Source organism: Drosophila suzukii, chromosome 2R (genome assembly GCF_043229965.1).
Source record: "Drosophila suzukii chromosome 2R, CBGP_Dsuzu_IsoJpt1.0, whole genome shotgun sequence".
NCBI classification, from domain to species: Eukaryota; Metazoa; Arthropoda; class Insecta; order Diptera; family Drosophilidae; genus Drosophila; species Drosophila suzukii.
Window position 1 is genome coordinate 17,438,724 of NC_092081.1, and position 14,298 is coordinate 17,453,021.

A 14,298-nucleotide genomic window follows, 5' to 3' on the forward strand; every position below is an offset into this window, starting at 1 on the left:
CCATAGCGCGCCCGTCGAGATTAGAAAAATATTGACTACGGCGCTTTCTTACATTTTTCAAAGTTAGTTATAAACTTTACTTAAATAGTTGACCATCATCAACCAATGTATTAAAAAGATGTGGAATTATTATTACTCAATTATGTTTACATGCTTGAATAAAGGCGCAAGCCACACATTCTGAATGCACGTTCAAATTTGTAAAAGTTTAGAGATAGCATAACAAACAGTAATTATCTTATAGGTATTCTCATTAACTCGTAATGCACTTTAAAAATGTTTTGAAGTTGAGAGCGCTATGACACCTTTAAAAGTGGGCAATATGACATGCACCTATTTATTTTACTTTCATATTAATAATAAATAATAAGTTTAAGATAGACCTACTACAATTTTTATTCAAAGGAATATTCGAATAATAACATTTTTATTAAATTTTTAACATTGTAAAGATTGTACATGAACATCGGCTATATTTAGCTAAAACATGAATATATTAATACTATTTGAAAAATAGCCAGAAAAGTTGGCAGCCATGCTTGCCGGCAATCGCTTGCATCCCTGGCGCGAGGCATGGTCACTCTAAACAGCTGACTGCGCGCGACGCATTTGAATTTCCGATTGGCTTTCTTCCTGACCTGCGATTTACTGAAATTATATGAAATTGTGTGGCTCGCATATGTTACGAACCTTTGCCCGGCTCCATCAAGCAGCGCAGGACCTCTCCAAGCGGATATTCCAGTAGCAGTGCCACCACGGCCGCCACAAATTGAGTGAGCATAAACACGCTCAGCACGTTGCACAACTGAAAAATTAAACATTACACAAAGAAAAGTATAAACAATTAACATTCTCACCAAGTAGAAGCTGGATATATAGACCAGCTGCCTAAAATATCCAGCCACTATTCTCAGGATGACAATGTGCCAAAGAAAGGACTGAAATGAGATTCTGGCCAGTGGCCGAAAAACCGGCAAAGTGCAGAAATCATAGGCCACTCCTGTCGGAGAAATGTGAATCACACCACACATTCAATCAAATCCATTGTTTAACCCACCTCCCACCTTGCAGCACATGAGGAACACGAATCCCGCGCAAATCAGCAGCCACAAGTTCTTGTGCAGACCCGCATACAAGGCCAACCAAAGAGATGGCTTAGCAAAGTCCTGGCGGATGAAGATGTAGCCGGAGAAAAGGACTCCTAACGTGGCCAGAACAAGCAACCAAATGGTCAGCTCGTACTTAAGAAGGTTCCGGAGCACAGCTTTTTTAGAACGCTGCTCGAGGTAAAGATGCCCGCAGAGAAACCCGGCCAAGTAGCCTCCTAAATTCGTGTAGAAGGGCGGATACATCTGGTAGAATGTGTCGGAATGCCGAAAGTACAAGTAGCGATAGGTCCTGGGGATATAAACTTATAATTATTTGAGAAATCTTTTAACAATTATAAAAACCGACTCCGGACGAAGGTGGTAGATAGCATCCAACTCAAGGACGTATGTCAATATTGCAGGCACTGCTAGGGCTAACGTCAGAAGAATTATGTAGAACGCTTTTGTTAGCTTGGGATGCCTAAGAACACAAGAGTTTTTAATATATTCAAACCATAGATAAGAATTTACTTCTTGGTTATAACAATCACAATCAGGAAGAGCTCAAATAACTGCATGTCGGCCCCCAAATACCAGGTCTGGTGGGAACACTACAAGGAAGTAATGTAGGAAAGATAACTTTAAAAGAAATATATGTGAACCAATCATACTGACTGGATATGTATGTTTTCTTAGTCACAAACAAAATTGCGCTTCATAATGTAGTACAATTTAGATTTTATCATTTTATAGGCTTTTTTCGCCAACTAGTAGAGAGTAAAGTTAAAATGTAACATACACTGTCTTCCAGCATGTGGTTGCTCACAAAGAACACGTTCTTCCACCAGTTGGTGCGACAGAAAACCCGCTCGCCCTCGGTCATATGCCGCCAAAAGGGTCCGTTTTGGATGCGCACCAGGAGAGTTCCATTGAACAGGATGAGAGTGACAAGCGACGGCAGGAGTCTAAAGTATCTGTTGAAAAACACACGAAAGTACACACTAATGCAATCGACGGTGCCAGTTGTGGGTTGAATCATTTGGCGTTCGGTGAATTTCACGTAGAGCAGAAAGCCACTCATCACGAAAAATATCTGGATGACCAGGCTGCCGTTTTGGAATATTGAGGTCTCGAATCTGAAGAGGAACTGCTCATAGTACTCGGGATTTTCTATCGGTACCGTCATGAAGACCATTAGCGTATGACCTAGGATTACCACAAACACGCCAATCACTCGAAATCCGTCAAAGAAGCTTATATCTCGCGAGAAATCCGAGTCATGCGGTTGAGTCAATCGATAGTAATTTCGAAACACAGAGAAGGAGGTGAGGAGCTGCTGTCCTGGTGGCAGCCCAAATTAACATAAGAATGTATGTTCCAGCATTTATTATACACTTACGACGACCGTTTAGTGTCTCCCGAAAGAAGTTTTCGGTTGGCTGCGCTTTCTTTTTGCTCAGTCGGTAGTCGTGGACAGAGGAGCACAGAGTTAGAAGAAGTATACATATCAGTAGACCGTAAAACGTCAGATCAAGTCCATCTGAGGTAATCCACTTTATAGGTTTTAAATTCTTTTTCCTAAATTACAACAACTTAAAAGTTACTCTACTCACCCAGTTTCAATTGATTATCAGCTGGCACACAATACTCGATGAGGCTGCGAACCCTGAGCGAGAACTTCTCACTGAAATCAAGATTCAGGCAGCTGTTTACCAACTCTTCATGGAGGAGGCGCTCATCGGCATCCGCTTTTCGCCGGTGCACCCTGGCGTAGTAAGAGCGGAGTTCCTTGTCCAGGATATCTTCTTCCCCGAATTCGTTTGCATCCAAGAATCCATTTAAACTTTGCTGGCAAGTCTCCAGGCACACGCCCCTAAAGACGCGATCATGGCGAAAACGATGCTTCGAGTCCCGCGAAACTTCGTCGATTTGGTGCCACAGAGCAGAGCTGGCATTGGGCAAAATCTCCACGTATACCAGGCAGTATCTACCGAAGGGCCTATCCAGGCAGAGATCGTAATCGTCCAGATAATGCAGGGCGGGCATCTGCCTGTAGAGTGTCACTACACAAGGAGCTCTCCCTAAATGATCTCTTCAATATAGAACTACTAGCTACTTACAATTAAATAGGCCAGATGTAAAGTTCCCTTGGCCCAAAGACATTATCGTTAAAAGAACACAAATTCCCAGCCACAGTACCATATTCGGAGTGTCTGGCGTAGCACTTGAAGATCAACTATTGGAAATCTTTGCTCGATTTGCCATACTAATTCAGAGATAGCGTGCTAAGCCGTCAGGCCTGGTTGCGCTCCCCTAAGGTATTTCTATAAATTACTTTGACTTGACGAAATCACAGCTTTTAAGTGGCAGTCATTTATTTTAATTCATTGAACTTAAATGTATTTCCTTGGAATCTTCAGATTGCTTAACCCAAGTGTCGACCAGTAAAGATCGGCAGATCAATATGAGACTTCACGTAGAAAACGAAGGGATGGTTAGCAATGAAGTGCTTGCGCCTAAAGCCCGCCACGGGCATCACCCGGAATCCTATGGAGGGACAATAAAGACGATGGAGAACTTTATACAGTTGGACTTTATTGAGGCTACATGCTTGGTTAGTACAAAAAAGTAAAGAGTAAATACAAGATCACTGATTGTGCGCAGTCTTAAGCTTATTACATTTGGTTTATGATTATAGCTTGAAGCTTTAAAGGCCTCCTTATTGATAATGTAAGATCTGAATAGATGCGAAGCCAATAAACGTTTGGGATCCGGAAGTCGCTATTAACGCCATATATGAAAGTGGGACCCGAATCGCATGGTTGGTTAGTAGGATGTACCCAGGATTAAAGTTTCTGTATGCTCCCAGCGAAAAGAGCTGTTGCGTCCTTATTCAGAATGTAAAAGTTAAATGGATGATCCACGTAGAATCGTTTCGGTTCCGGCTGGGCCATAGGCATCGAAGTGAGCATCATGACCATACCTGCAAATTGAGATGACAGTGGCAGTCAGGTCAATGAACGTGAGACTATTGGTGGATGCTGAACGGAATGATGAATCAGAACTGTATGACTTTCCCGTAAGTAGAATTGAATAGTCCTCATTGATTATGTTATAGTTAGGAAATTATAAAGGGAGAAAGGACACCCTAATTGTGTGCTTGGTTGGTTAGTAGGAGGTACCCAGGATTAAAGTTTTTGTATGCTTCCAGCGAAAAGAGTTGTTGCGTCCTTATTCAGAATGTAAAAGTTAAATGGATGATCGACGTAGAAACGTTTAGGTTCTGGCTGGACCATAGGCATCGAACACCGCGCCATGAGCATACCTGTAAATTGAGATGACAGTGGCATTCAGTTCAATGAAGGTTAGACCATTGGTGCATGTTGAATGGAATGATGAATCAGAGCTGTATTATTTTTCTGGTAAATATGTTTGAATAGTCCTAAATGATTATGTAATAGTAAGGAAAATGTGTGGTTGGTTGGTTAGTAGGAGGTACCCAGGACTAAAGTTTATGTATGCTTCCAGCGAAAAGAGTTGTTGTGTCCTTATTCAGAATGTAAAAGTTAAATGGATGATCGACGTAGAAACGTTTAGGTTCCGGCTGGGCCATAGGTATCGAATTGATCATCGTGACCATACCTGCAAATTGAGATGACAGTGGCATTCAACGTGAGACCATTGGTGTATGTTGAATGGAATGATGAATCAGAACTGGGTAATTTTTCCCGCAAAGAGAATTGTAGAGTCCTTATTGATTATATAATAGTTAAATGGATGCACGACATGGAATAGGACGGGCACCGGCTCGAACGAGACCATTGTGGCATAGCACATGACCATTCCTGAAAATGAACATCAATGTCAGCGCTTGAGTTATTAGAAATCTTGAGATAGCTTCGAGGCAGATGGTCATGCGGGAACGGTCGAATAACTTTTACAAAAGTAATGTAGTGATATGTTTTCCAGGCATGTTTTTTTGGTTAACTAATTGTGTTTTTAAATGCATTTCAGTTTACCCCAGTTTCAGAAAAGTGCAGAAGTTTCTTCGCAAATTAAAAAGCTGCCTTTATTGATCTGACATAAAATAAGGTACCATCACAGTTCATCATGCTCGCTGGAGACAGAATCATTCTCCTCGAGCCGCACTACTGAGCCCCAAAACAGAGGCAGGTCATCCTGATGGACAAGGACATAGGTGAATGGATGATCGGCGAGGAACTCAATGGGTTCCTCAAGCGAGGTAATGGCGCGTTTCGTACGCATCCCAATGCCTGCGGAATGAAAAGAAGACAACACAGACACGGATGAACAAATGGGACATGCGGAGGATGATGGATGCCAAGAAGTACTAATGGACTTGGAGCACTTACCCGTGGCAGCTGCAGCCTCGGTTCCCTCTTCGTTCACTTCGATAAAGGCCTTGTGTATGATGGCCGACACCTTCAAGGTCTCGGGGCTCTGCAGCATCTTGCCGAATTCAGCATGGTCGGTGAACATCTTAGACATGCCCAGCTGGAGAAAGGATTACCCATTACATTTCAATCATTTATGTGACTAAATCAAAGCTCACCTGCTGGAAAACCTGCTTCAACTCCACTTGGAACTCGGCCTTGAACTTGGGCAACTTTACCACCACCTGGGTTTTGTGCAGTGCTTGTGTGATCTGCGAGAGAGCTGTGATGCGCAGCTTGTCCTCCAGAGCGGCCAGACCCGTCCTGCTGTTGGGCAGGACGATCAGCATGGAGAGATCCGAGTCCTTATAGGGCAGCTCCAGGGCCGTGGCGTCCAGCGCCGGCAGATCGGCATAGCGGAACCGCTCCTTTAGTCCCATCATCGGAACCTGGACGGAGCGCTCGCCATCCAGGTAAAAGGTGTCCGGCCGAGTGGCACGCTTGGGAAACTGGTGCTGCCAGATGCCCTTGAAGTGAATGGCGTTCACCAAAACCATTCGAGAGTCGGGGTTCAGTAGGTTGGCCGGGATCAGGTCCTTGATCAGGTTGTTGGTGCGCCCCTCCACCCACCTGTTGATGGTGGCCGCCGCCTCGACGTTCTTCACGAAGTTCACGCTCTGCGCCGACGAGAGGAACTGCTTGGTCAACAACTCATCAAACTCCTGCTGCAGCGGGTAGCCCTCCATCACGAAGATCTTGTTGGCGATGCGCAGGATCTGGCTGTCCTGGTACGCGGCCAGCACCTGGTGGAACGTCTGGGCGATTTGGGCAGCGTCGCTGGAGGCCAGGCCCAAGCCGTGGTCCAACTGGCTGGCAGTCTCGCCTTCGGCACCCAGCCGGGCCATCGCCGCACAGGTCTGGATGGAGAAGGGCGAGAAGACGATGTTCTCGCCGGGCTTCTGTGCCGCCAGCTTTCCGTATACGTTGATGGAGAAGAGGGCCAGCCGGCGGGCGTACTCCTGGCGAGCGGCGTCGGCCATGGTGACGTCAGAGGAGCGGACCAGCGGGCTGAGGGAGAGGGCTAGGCAGAGCAGGGGGAGCAACCAGCAAGCTGTAAGTATCCAAATCGAGCGTGGATGAGGTGTGCTTCGTTTCATAAATTTATGTAATTGCAGAGGACTGATGAGTCACCTCCACGAACGGTGTTCACTATATCGCTGGGGTATGCCGTTTCGCCGGGGATTCACTAAGCTTCGCTTATCGGAAAGGTATATTTACGGCCGCACCAACTGCTGATTCTCTAGAGCTTTCTCCAGCGGCTTCGATTTTGTATTTTCAATTTCTGTTTACCCAACCAGATGCCGCCCTCGACTTATGTGATGTGACTTTTGAGCAACAACTGAGTTTTCTCATCGGTCTCCCATTGTTTTTATGCCCGCATATCTATTCGCCCACAAGAGGGTTCTCTCTTTAGTTCGTATTCCCAAACAGGTTTTTCTCTCAGTACGTAGTATACTCTGCTTTCAGTGCTCTCTGTTTGGCTTTCTCTCTTTAAATTTATATCATGTGGCACTCTCTTATTTCAACTTACTTATTTTCTATAGACTTGTATGTCTGCTAACCGGCTAACTTACCATATGTACGCAAAGGATTTTCCATTTTATAACTATATTCGTCCTATAATAATGGATATTGATCCCCGTATAACCTATTGTTTGAAGCGTGCGTTATAGACTGCCGTGACTTCAGGTCCACACTGTTTACGGCGCCCTTATCAGCAAAGCTCGACTTGAGCTTATTTTTGTCATCGACAATAACACAATTTTTAGCACACTGATAACGTAATAATATTAAGATTTAAATTATTTTTCCGCTGAGCATGATAACCAGTTGTTTAATTATTGTGGACTAAAATGAAAATAGTTGTTAAACAGGTTATTCGCGCAGTGTAAACAATCAACATTAAACTTTCCCAGCCATATTTTTTGGTGTCGCAGGTTGACAGACTTTTTTCCATATTAGCCTTTTGTTTTTGCTATACTTGGTGGGTATGTACATAGACATGTAGGGAAGAGGTGTTTTGGTTGGTTCAGTTTGTAAGTTAGGATAGTCAAAAATATGAGTAACAAACACTTAGCACAGTCTTCGTGCTATTGAAGATGTTTATTTTCCATTAATTTATTCTATTAAGAATGGTTTATAATAAAGACACCTTTGTACACGTAAAGATATTAGAAGCGTGTTTCAAATTATTCTCCGCACTATTTGCATTCATTTTTATAATTACATGATTTACATTTTTTCGACTTTTCCAAATTTGTGGTATTAAAGTGTCCGACAAAGAGGACACCATGGGAGTCGTCATAGATCGCATAGAAGAAGGGTCTATTGGCATGAAACACCTTTGGTGGATGCTGAGGGACAGGCAGGGTTCTTAATGAGACGACCACAGCTGAAAAAAGAGGATTATGATCAGTTTGTCGTTTACATTATTTAAGCGGATATGAAGGGATTGCTAGACTGCCTCAAAAACTGAAAATTTCGTTTAAAATTATTTTTGTAACTGTCCGTATAGGAAGATTTTGCGATGTTTTAATAAATAGTTGGTATATACAAGGTACTAAGATACTTGGTTATGGACAGAAGCTTGGAGATAAATGGACAAAATATTTTTACAAAACTTCTATGTTGCCTGGTCCTAAAGGAAACTTAAACTTAAAATAGTATCTTTGATATTGCAGACTCACCTGTTGCGGCTGCAGCTTCTGTGCCTTCTTCGTTCACCTCTATGAAGGCTTTGTGTATGATCTTTGAGACAAATAGAGGTTCCAGGGACTTCAGCATTGAGCCAAACTCGGCCTGTTCGCTGAATATAAGGCTCATGTTCATCTGTGAGTAGTTAGGATACAAATATATAACCAAAAGAAACGATTTTACCTACCAGCTTAAACGCCTCTGATAGTTCCTGCTGGAACTCGGCTCTAAAGCTAGGAACCTTGACATCAACTTTTTCTAGGGTCATGGAAGATGACAAAGCTTGTAGGGAAGTGCCTGTTAGTTTGTTTTCCAGGTTTGTGAGACTCGATTTCTCATCCGGCAGTATAAGGATCATGGCCAGATTACAAGCACTGTACTTCATTTTCAGGGCAGTGGCTTCCAGCTTGGGAAGCGTGGCAAAGAAGAAGCTATCTGATACGTGCATCATCCTTACTCTAACTGGTTTTCCAGGCTCCAAGAAGAACTCCTCCTCTTGAGTGTCGCTTTCATTGAATCTAATTGACCAATTTCCCTTGAATTGAATAGCATTGACTAGGAGAATCCGAGTGTCCTGGGTTAGAACTCCAGGGCCAATAATGTCCTTTATCAGGTTGTTGGTCTGCGACTCCACCCATTGATTAATGATACTGGCTGCTTGGTCGCTGCCAAAGTCTGTCTCCATTGGCTTGGAGTAGAACTTATTCTCTAGAATGTTTTCGAACTGCCCACCAAGCTCCAGACCCTTCATCACATAGAGACCGTTGACCATATTAAGGGCCTGACACTGTTTGTAGTACTTGAGCACGGTTTCAAAGTTCTCAGCTACTTCCTGCGCATTTCTTTCTCCGAATCGAAGTCCCTCGTCCAACTCCTTGGCTGTGACCGATCCCTCCGTAGCTCCCATTCGCAGCATGCCTGCAGAAGTCCTTACGGACAGCGGAGAGTAGATGATATTCTGGCCGGGATTGGCCCGGCACAGCTGGTCAAGCAGACTATAGGCAAACTGTTCCAAGCCCTGGGCAAACTCCTCATCTTTCATTTTGAAGAAATAAATTTCTGATATACGATATAAGAGTCAGTGGCTACTCTTTTTTCGGAATCATAAACAGAAAAGTAAAGAGTGCCAAATGGACTGATAAGACCCCGTGTTTGAGCAAATATTTTAATAAGAAACCAGATAGGCTATCAGCCTGCCCAAGTGCGGATATGCTGATAGGAAGCTTCTGTTCCAGCGGGCTAATCAGCTGACTCTTTCAGACAAGAGCACCTGCACCTCCAGACTCTCTTCGAATGTATCTAATCGAGGAACGGTTCGTTCAGTTCTGAGTCATTGCAATTCCGGGCGTTAGTCAGTTCCGCGCCGTCTGACAGACACCACGCACATTCTCTGCCTTCCGATTCCGCCCGTTCGACTCTCTTTTCCGGTGTAAGTTATCAGCTTATCGACAAGGTCGGAGACGCTCCTCACCTGTCTCACCGATCTAAGCAGCTTATCAGTGACAATACGACTTTCATGTAGTGTTTAATCGATCAGATTCCTGGTGGACTAGGTTAAAGTAAGCCAAATGTATGGCCTTCCATAGAACAGAAAGAATGCATCACACACTCTTTTATTTTCTGTGGTTTAATAGAGATAGTTACCGATACGAAAGTAAAATAAACATCAACAACTTTATCAGTTGATTTGGATTTTTTATCATTTAATTAACTTTCATGGCGTTGGCTAGAAAGCTATTTATAATGACGAAAGCAATTACAGCCAGCCCCTTTGTTTATAATATACCTTCCCATAGAAGGTTGAATTTTAATAATAATTATGGAATTTTTTTGTTTGAATCTAAAGTAGTTTGATTCAAATATGTCATTCAGGGGGGTATGCATGAAATTAGAGGTATGAATGTTTAAATTGTAGTTCCATTAAATGGTTTCAATGATTTTGCAAGCTTTAGTAAGAAAAGGTAAAAACTAAATACTCCTATCCATATGACATCAGGTAGAAAGTAATACATAAGGTACAGATTGTTGTTTTATATACTGAACAACTTTTTCCTATACGCAGATCAAAATGAGCGATCCCCAGGAAAGTAGAAATCTGTTTTCCCGAAGCCTGGTAGATACCATTACCAAGAATGCCCTGGAGCAGAGCAAAGAGCCTTACGTGAATACGGTTTTCTCACCTGCGTCCGTTCAAAGTTGCTTGACCTTGGCTTTCATGGGAGCTTCCGGGTCGACGGCCGCGGAGCTGAGGAACGGACTGCAGCTGGGACCAGGAGATCGACATCACATAGCCCGCGCCTTTGGGGAGTTCTGGCGTACGAGTTGCAACTATGGCGACAGAGGACCCGTGCTAAAATCCGTAAATCGGTTGTACGTGAACGATACCCTGGAACTGCACCCGGAATTCAACGAGATTGCCGTGGACTTCTTCCAGTCGAAGGCGGAGGCGGCTAAGTTCGCCGACTCGGAGGGTGCCACCCAGCAGATCAACGCCTGGGTGGAACAGGAGACGGAGCACAAGATCAGCAACCTGCTTCAGTCGGACGCCGTGGACAACGATACCAGCGCCGTGCTCATCAACGCATTGTATTTCAAGGGAAAGTGGCTGAAACCCTTCATGCCGGAGACCACATCGATTGACGCTTTCCACGTGGACCGGGACCTCCAGATGGAGGTGCACATGATGTACCAGGAGGACAAGTTCAAGTTCGCCGATCTCCCACAGCTGAAGGCTCGTGCCGTGCAGCTACCCTATGAATACTCGAACATTCACATGCTAATCCTGCTACCCAACGAAATCTCCGGCCTGCAGGAGCTGGAGCTGCAGCTTAAGGACGTGGATCTAGCTGATATTGATGCGGCTATGACCTTGCAGGATGTGGAGATTTTTCTGCCCAGGATAGACATTGAGTACGACGTGGACCTCAAGAAAATCCTAAATCAGGTGAGAATAGGATTAAAGTAAATGGAGTGAAAAGTAGCGAGAAGTTCTGTGATAGTAACTAATTTAACACGTTTTTTTTTTAAGTCAATGTCAATATCCTTCAAAAGTATTAAAGTATTTAAGTGAATATAAATTAAGAAGAAAGAAAGTGGAGTTCTGCATGAATCATAGTATTTCTCGATCACAGTGGTGATCTCAATAACAATATGAATCATTCGAATCTGTTATGTAAAATGTTGTATGTTTCGAAACATTTCAATGTTATTCACCGGAATTTTTAACCATCCCATTCTGAAGAATTCGAGGTGGCATATTTCTACTTAGGAGGCCCAGAGCAAGATAAGAACCTCGAAATCTTCACATGAAAATGCTCCTATATGACAAAAAATGTGCGGTCCACACAATAATATTAAAACCTTAAATTTGTTAAGTAATTTCTTATGACAGTTAAGCATAAATAAATGATTTTTGACTTTATGATGCCTGTTATTAATTAAATTGGCTTATTCACAGCTGGGTATTTCGGAAGTCTTCACCGACAGTGCCAAACTGGACGGACTTTTTACCTCTCGAACTGGCCAGAAGATCTCGGCGGCGAAGCACCGGGGCTACATCAACGTAAACGAGGCTGGGTCAGAGGCAGCAGCCGTCACTTGTAAGTGGAATCAGCTATCCCCAACCATTCCATACTGATTCTCCCACCCACGTGCAGTTATGAAGATCGTACCCATGATGCTGAACATGAACATGAAGCTCTTCAAAGTGGATCACCCGTTTGTATTCTACATTCGCAACTCGCAGGCCGTGTTTTTCGCCGGCCGATTCTCGAACCCCAAGTATGGATCAGAAGAGGGCGCTTCGAGGGAAGGTTCCGATGCCAGCATGTACAATGTCCAAGAACAGCAGTGAGACCAAATAAAACTCAGCTAGGAAATCCCACTAGTAGTCATTGAATTTCAATCTAAGAGAGTTGTGTGCGCAGTTCTCAGCACGAAAATTGCCATCAGGTACATATAAGCATGTCCGATGCATATATAAGCTCGTCTTGGCACTTTTCGCTCAGTTTACAGAGATACTTATCTCGGGGACCAGTTCGTTGGAGGCGGTCAAATGTATTACTTGTGTAAGTGGCGATCGCTAGAAGCGAGTGAAATAGACAGAATTCATGGGAAGGGGATCTCGTCTCATAAAAAAACCGATTCGAATCGATTATAAATTCTAATTTTCAATTTTAATTGATGTAATAGTCATATTGATTAGCAAGTTGGAAGTTGTTGATTTTTTTGTTCTGGCTTTTATTCTCGAGTAATTTTATAGAGATTCGTTTTGATTATCTAGTGAGAAACTAATTGTCATGTTCACTTATTCATTAGTCCTGATTCTGTGGGCCACTTCTGTGGCCTGCCAGGCCTCCGAGGAGATCTACCAGCTGCTGGCCAAGAGCCACGCCAACCAAAACCTCATCGTCTCGCCCGTCTCCATAGAGACCATCCTGAGCATGGTCTACATGGGCGCTGGAGGGTCGACAGCCCGGGAACTGCAGAGTGCGCTGAGATTGCCAACCGAGGACAAGCAGGCGGTGACCACCAAGTACGGGTCACTTCTCAACCAACTCCAGGGGCAGGAGCAGGTGAACGGGCCCACGCTGAAGCTGGCCAACCGCATCTACGTCAACGATCAGTTCAGCCTGCAACAGGACTACAACCTGGCTGTGCGGGGTCCCTTCAAGGCTGAGGCGGAGTCCATCAGTCTGGTTAATGGTCCCGCGGCTGCCGAGGGAATCAACCAGTGGGTGCTCAGCCAGACCAGCGGCAAGATCAAGGACATGATTGATCCCGGCAGCATGTCGCCCGATGTCAAGGCCCTGCTGGTGAACGCCATCTATTTCAAGGGCCAGTGGGAGTCCAAGTTTGACCCAGATAAAACGAGATCCTCCACCTTCCAAGTGAGCGCCGACAAGAATGTGACCGTCCCAATGATGGTGCAGATGGGGACTTTCAGGGCGAACTACTTCCGAGACCTGGACGCTCAAGTAATCGAGCTGCCGTACCAGAACTCCAACCTGTCCATGACCATCTTTCTGCCCCGCGAAGTCGGAGGCCTGAGCTCTCTGGAGGAGAAGATCGCTGGATTCGCCAGGCCGCTGGAGGCCAGGGAGGTGTATGTGAAGCTGCCCAGGTTCAAAATCGAGTTTCGTGACGAACTTAAAGAGACCTTAGAGAAGGTAAGTTATCTCTAAAAAAAATATATCTGGTTTAGCCACTCTGAAATTCCATTGCAGCTGGGCATTCGAGAGCTTTTCACCGACAACTCAGACCTAAGCGGCTTGTTCGGCGATAAGTCAGGCGGAAAAGTCAGCCAAGTCTCGCACAAGGCGTTCCTGGAGGTGAACGAGGAGGGGGCAGAGGCCGCGGCTGCCACATGTGAGTAGAGATTTGGTTATCTTCCCTACAATACTATATATACTCACTGTTTACGTTAATCCCCAGCTGTAGCCGTCACGAATCGAGCTGGATTTTCTATGTTTTTCGTGGCCGATCATCCCTTTGCCTTTGTCATTCGCGATGCGAACACCATCTTTTTCCAGGGACATCTGGTTAGCCCTTAAATAAATGGAAAATAATTTAAGTGCTGAACTGTATTATAAGATATATATGTGAATTTCAACATAGGTTTAAGATACTTTCTAATTCCAAATTAGATTTCACATCTACCGAATGGGTGACTAATAAACGTTTAAGCTTAGAATATACAATTATAACAAATTAATCATGATAGAGCTCAGCGGAGTAGTTTGAGAGCTTTAAAACAAAATGTAGATTAATTCTCCTTAAACTGATTGCAACATGTAAAAATGATTAACTAAAAAGTTAGCTGGAAGTGACCTTTGTTGTCTTATTTAGACTACTCGCATCATTGCCGAATACTCGCAAAATTTTGTAAGCGGTCAGGCTACAGTTACGACTAAGCAAAAAAATTGATACGGAAATACAAACGTATCGAACAAATATGCTGTAAAGATACCACAGTTTGTAACAAATAACGTTCAATATATTGTCACAATTTGAATCCTTCGTCGAAAAATCTCTTCTATCCCTGTAAAAACTATTCAGAGCTT

The 14,298-nt window shown here is 44.0% G+C and overlaps 5 protein-coding genes across 20 annotated transcripts; 2 read left to right on the forward strand and 3 right to left on the reverse strand.

The window, feature by feature from the left end:
* Positions 1 to 405: 405 nt before the first annotated feature.
* On the reverse strand, positions 406 to 3,357 carry LOC108018030 (nose resistant to fluoxetine protein 6). Its single transcript, XM_017085399.4, has 10 exons — positions 3,209 to 3,357; positions 2,702 to 3,151; positions 2,488 to 2,628; positions 1,888 to 2,429; positions 1,620 to 1,699; positions 1,456 to 1,569; positions 1,058 to 1,398; positions 858 to 1,000; positions 691 to 805; positions 406 to 638 (listed from the first exon to the last, which is right to left on the reverse strand). Exons 1-10 carry the CDS (start codon positions 3,288 to 3,290, stop codon positions 583 to 585), a joined length of 2,064 nt encoding a protein of 687 aa, XP_016940888.3. The 5' UTR covers positions 3,291 to 3,357; the 3' UTR covers positions 406 to 582.
* Positions 3,358 to 3,445: 88 nt separating this feature from the next.
* On the reverse strand, positions 3,446 to 7,259 carry Spn42Da (Serpin 42Da). 15 transcript variants are annotated; one of them, XM_017085403.4, is made up of 5 exons: positions 7,117 to 7,259; positions 5,662 to 6,593; positions 5,462 to 5,603; positions 5,108 to 5,362; positions 3,446 to 3,635 (listed from the first exon to the last, which is right to left on the reverse strand). In XM_017085403.4, the coding sequence occupies exons 1-4, from the start codon at positions 7,139 to 7,141 to the stop codon at positions 5,187 to 5,189; spliced, it is 1,275 nt and encodes a 424-aa protein (XP_016940892.3). In that variant the 5' UTR covers positions 7,142 to 7,259; the 3' UTR covers positions 3,446 to 3,635; positions 5,108 to 5,186. The 15 variants fall into 15 exon arrangements, with proteins under 15 accessions (XP_016940892.3, XP_016940896.3, XP_070851396.1 ...); XM_017085407.4 differs by lacking the exon at positions 7,117 to 7,259 and adding an exon at positions 6,674 to 6,891; XM_070995295.1 differs by lacking the exons at positions 5,108 to 5,362; positions 7,117 to 7,259 and adding an exon at positions 4,731 to 4,933 and having other exon boundaries at positions 5,662 to 6,891.
* Positions 7,260 to 7,421: 162 nt separating this feature from the next.
* On the reverse strand, positions 7,422 to 9,278 carry Spn42Db (Serpin 42Db). The gene is made up of 3 exons (XM_017085411.4): positions 8,424 to 9,278; positions 8,230 to 8,371; positions 7,422 to 7,934 (listed from the first exon to the last, which is right to left on the reverse strand). Exons 1-3 carry the CDS (start codon positions 9,276 to 9,278, stop codon positions 7,744 to 7,746), a joined length of 1,188 nt encoding a protein of 395 aa, XP_016940900.3. The 3' UTR covers positions 7,422 to 7,743.
* Positions 8,234 to 12,125, forward strand: Spn42Dc (Serpin 42Dc). Of its 2 annotated transcripts, none has more exons than XM_036814162.3 (4): positions 8,234 to 8,373; positions 10,299 to 11,180; positions 11,694 to 11,835; positions 11,893 to 12,125. In XM_036814162.3, exons 2-4 carry the CDS (start codon positions 10,305 to 10,307, stop codon positions 12,087 to 12,089), a joined length of 1,215 nt encoding a protein of 404 aa, XP_036670057.3. In that variant the 5' UTR covers positions 8,234 to 8,373; positions 10,299 to 10,304; the 3' UTR covers positions 12,090 to 12,125. The 2 variants fall into 2 exon arrangements, with proteins under 2 accessions (XP_036670057.3, XP_016940897.3); XM_017085408.4 differs by lacking the exon at positions 8,234 to 8,373 and adding an exon at positions 9,533 to 9,665.
* A 21-nt stretch (positions 12,126 to 12,146) lies between these two features.
* On the forward strand, positions 12,147 to 13,935 carry Spn42Dd (Serpin 42Dd). Its single transcript, XM_017085412.4, has 4 exons — positions 12,147 to 12,303; positions 12,554 to 13,404; positions 13,462 to 13,603; positions 13,670 to 13,935. The coding sequence occupies exons 1-4, from the start codon at positions 12,291 to 12,293 to the stop codon at positions 13,786 to 13,788; spliced, it is 1,125 nt and encodes a 374-aa protein (XP_016940901.3). The 5' UTR covers positions 12,147 to 12,290; the 3' UTR covers positions 13,789 to 13,935.
* Positions 13,936 to 14,298: the final 363 nt, after the last annotated feature.

Bases quoted from the DNA above. Each gene is read 5' to 3' on its own strand.
- LOC108018030 (XM_017085399.4), bottom strand. From the start codon at position 3,290: ATGGTACTGTGGCTGGGAATTTGTGTTCTTTTAACGATAATGTCTTTG. The intron at 3,152-3,208 runs GTAAGTAGCTAG...CTCCTTGTGTAG, and splicing joins TACATCTGGCCTATTTAATT to TGACACTCTACAGGCAGATG. The intron at 1,700-1,887 runs GTATGTTACATT...ACTTCCTTGTAG, and splicing joins ACCACATGCTGGAAGACAGT to TGTTCCCACCAGACCTGGTA.
- Spn42Da (XM_070995292.1), bottom strand. From the start codon at position 6,639: ATGAAACGAAGCACACCTCATCCACGCTCGATTTGGATACTTACAGCT. The intron at 5,604-5,661 runs GTGAGCTTTGAT...TCCTTTCTCCAG, and splicing joins TGAAGCAGGTTTTCCAGCAG to CTGGGCATGTCTAAGATGTT. The intron at 5,363-5,461 runs GTAAGTGCTCCA...TTCATTCCGCAG, and splicing joins CGAGGCTGCAGCTGCCACGG to GCATTGGGATGCGTACGAAA.
- Spn42Db (XM_017085411.4), bottom strand. From the start codon at position 9,278: ATGAAAGATGAGGAGTTTGCCCAGGGCTTGGAACAGTTTGCCTATAGT. The intron at 8,372-8,423 runs GTAGGTAAAATC...AACTACTCACAG, and splicing joins TATCAGAGGCGTTTAAGCTG to ATGAACATGAGCCTTATATT. The intron at 7,935-8,229 runs GTGAGTCTGCAA...CTCTTTTTTCAG, and splicing joins AGAAGCTGCAGCCGCAACAG to CTGTGGTCGTCTCATTAAGA.
- Spn42Dc (XM_036814162.3), top strand. From the start codon at position 10,305: ATGAGCGATCCCCAGGAAAGTAGAAATCTGTTTTCCCGAAGCCTGGTA. The intron at 11,181-11,693 runs GTGAGAATAGGA...GCTTATTCACAG, and splicing joins TCAAGAAAATCCTAAATCAG to CTGGGTATTTCGGAAGTCTT. The intron at 11,836-11,892 runs GTAAGTGGAATC...ACCCACGTGCAG, and splicing joins AGAGGCAGCAGCCGTCACTT to TTATGAAGATCGTACCCATG.
- Spn42Dd (XM_017085412.4), top strand. The intron at 13,405-13,461 runs GTAAGTTATCTC...ATTCCATTGCAG, and splicing joins TTAAAGAGACCTTAGAGAAG to CTGGGCATTCGAGAGCTTTT. The intron at 13,604-13,669 runs GTGAGTAGAGAT...GTTAATCCCCAG, and splicing joins AGAGGCCGCGGCTGCCACAT to CTGTAGCCGTCACGAATCGA.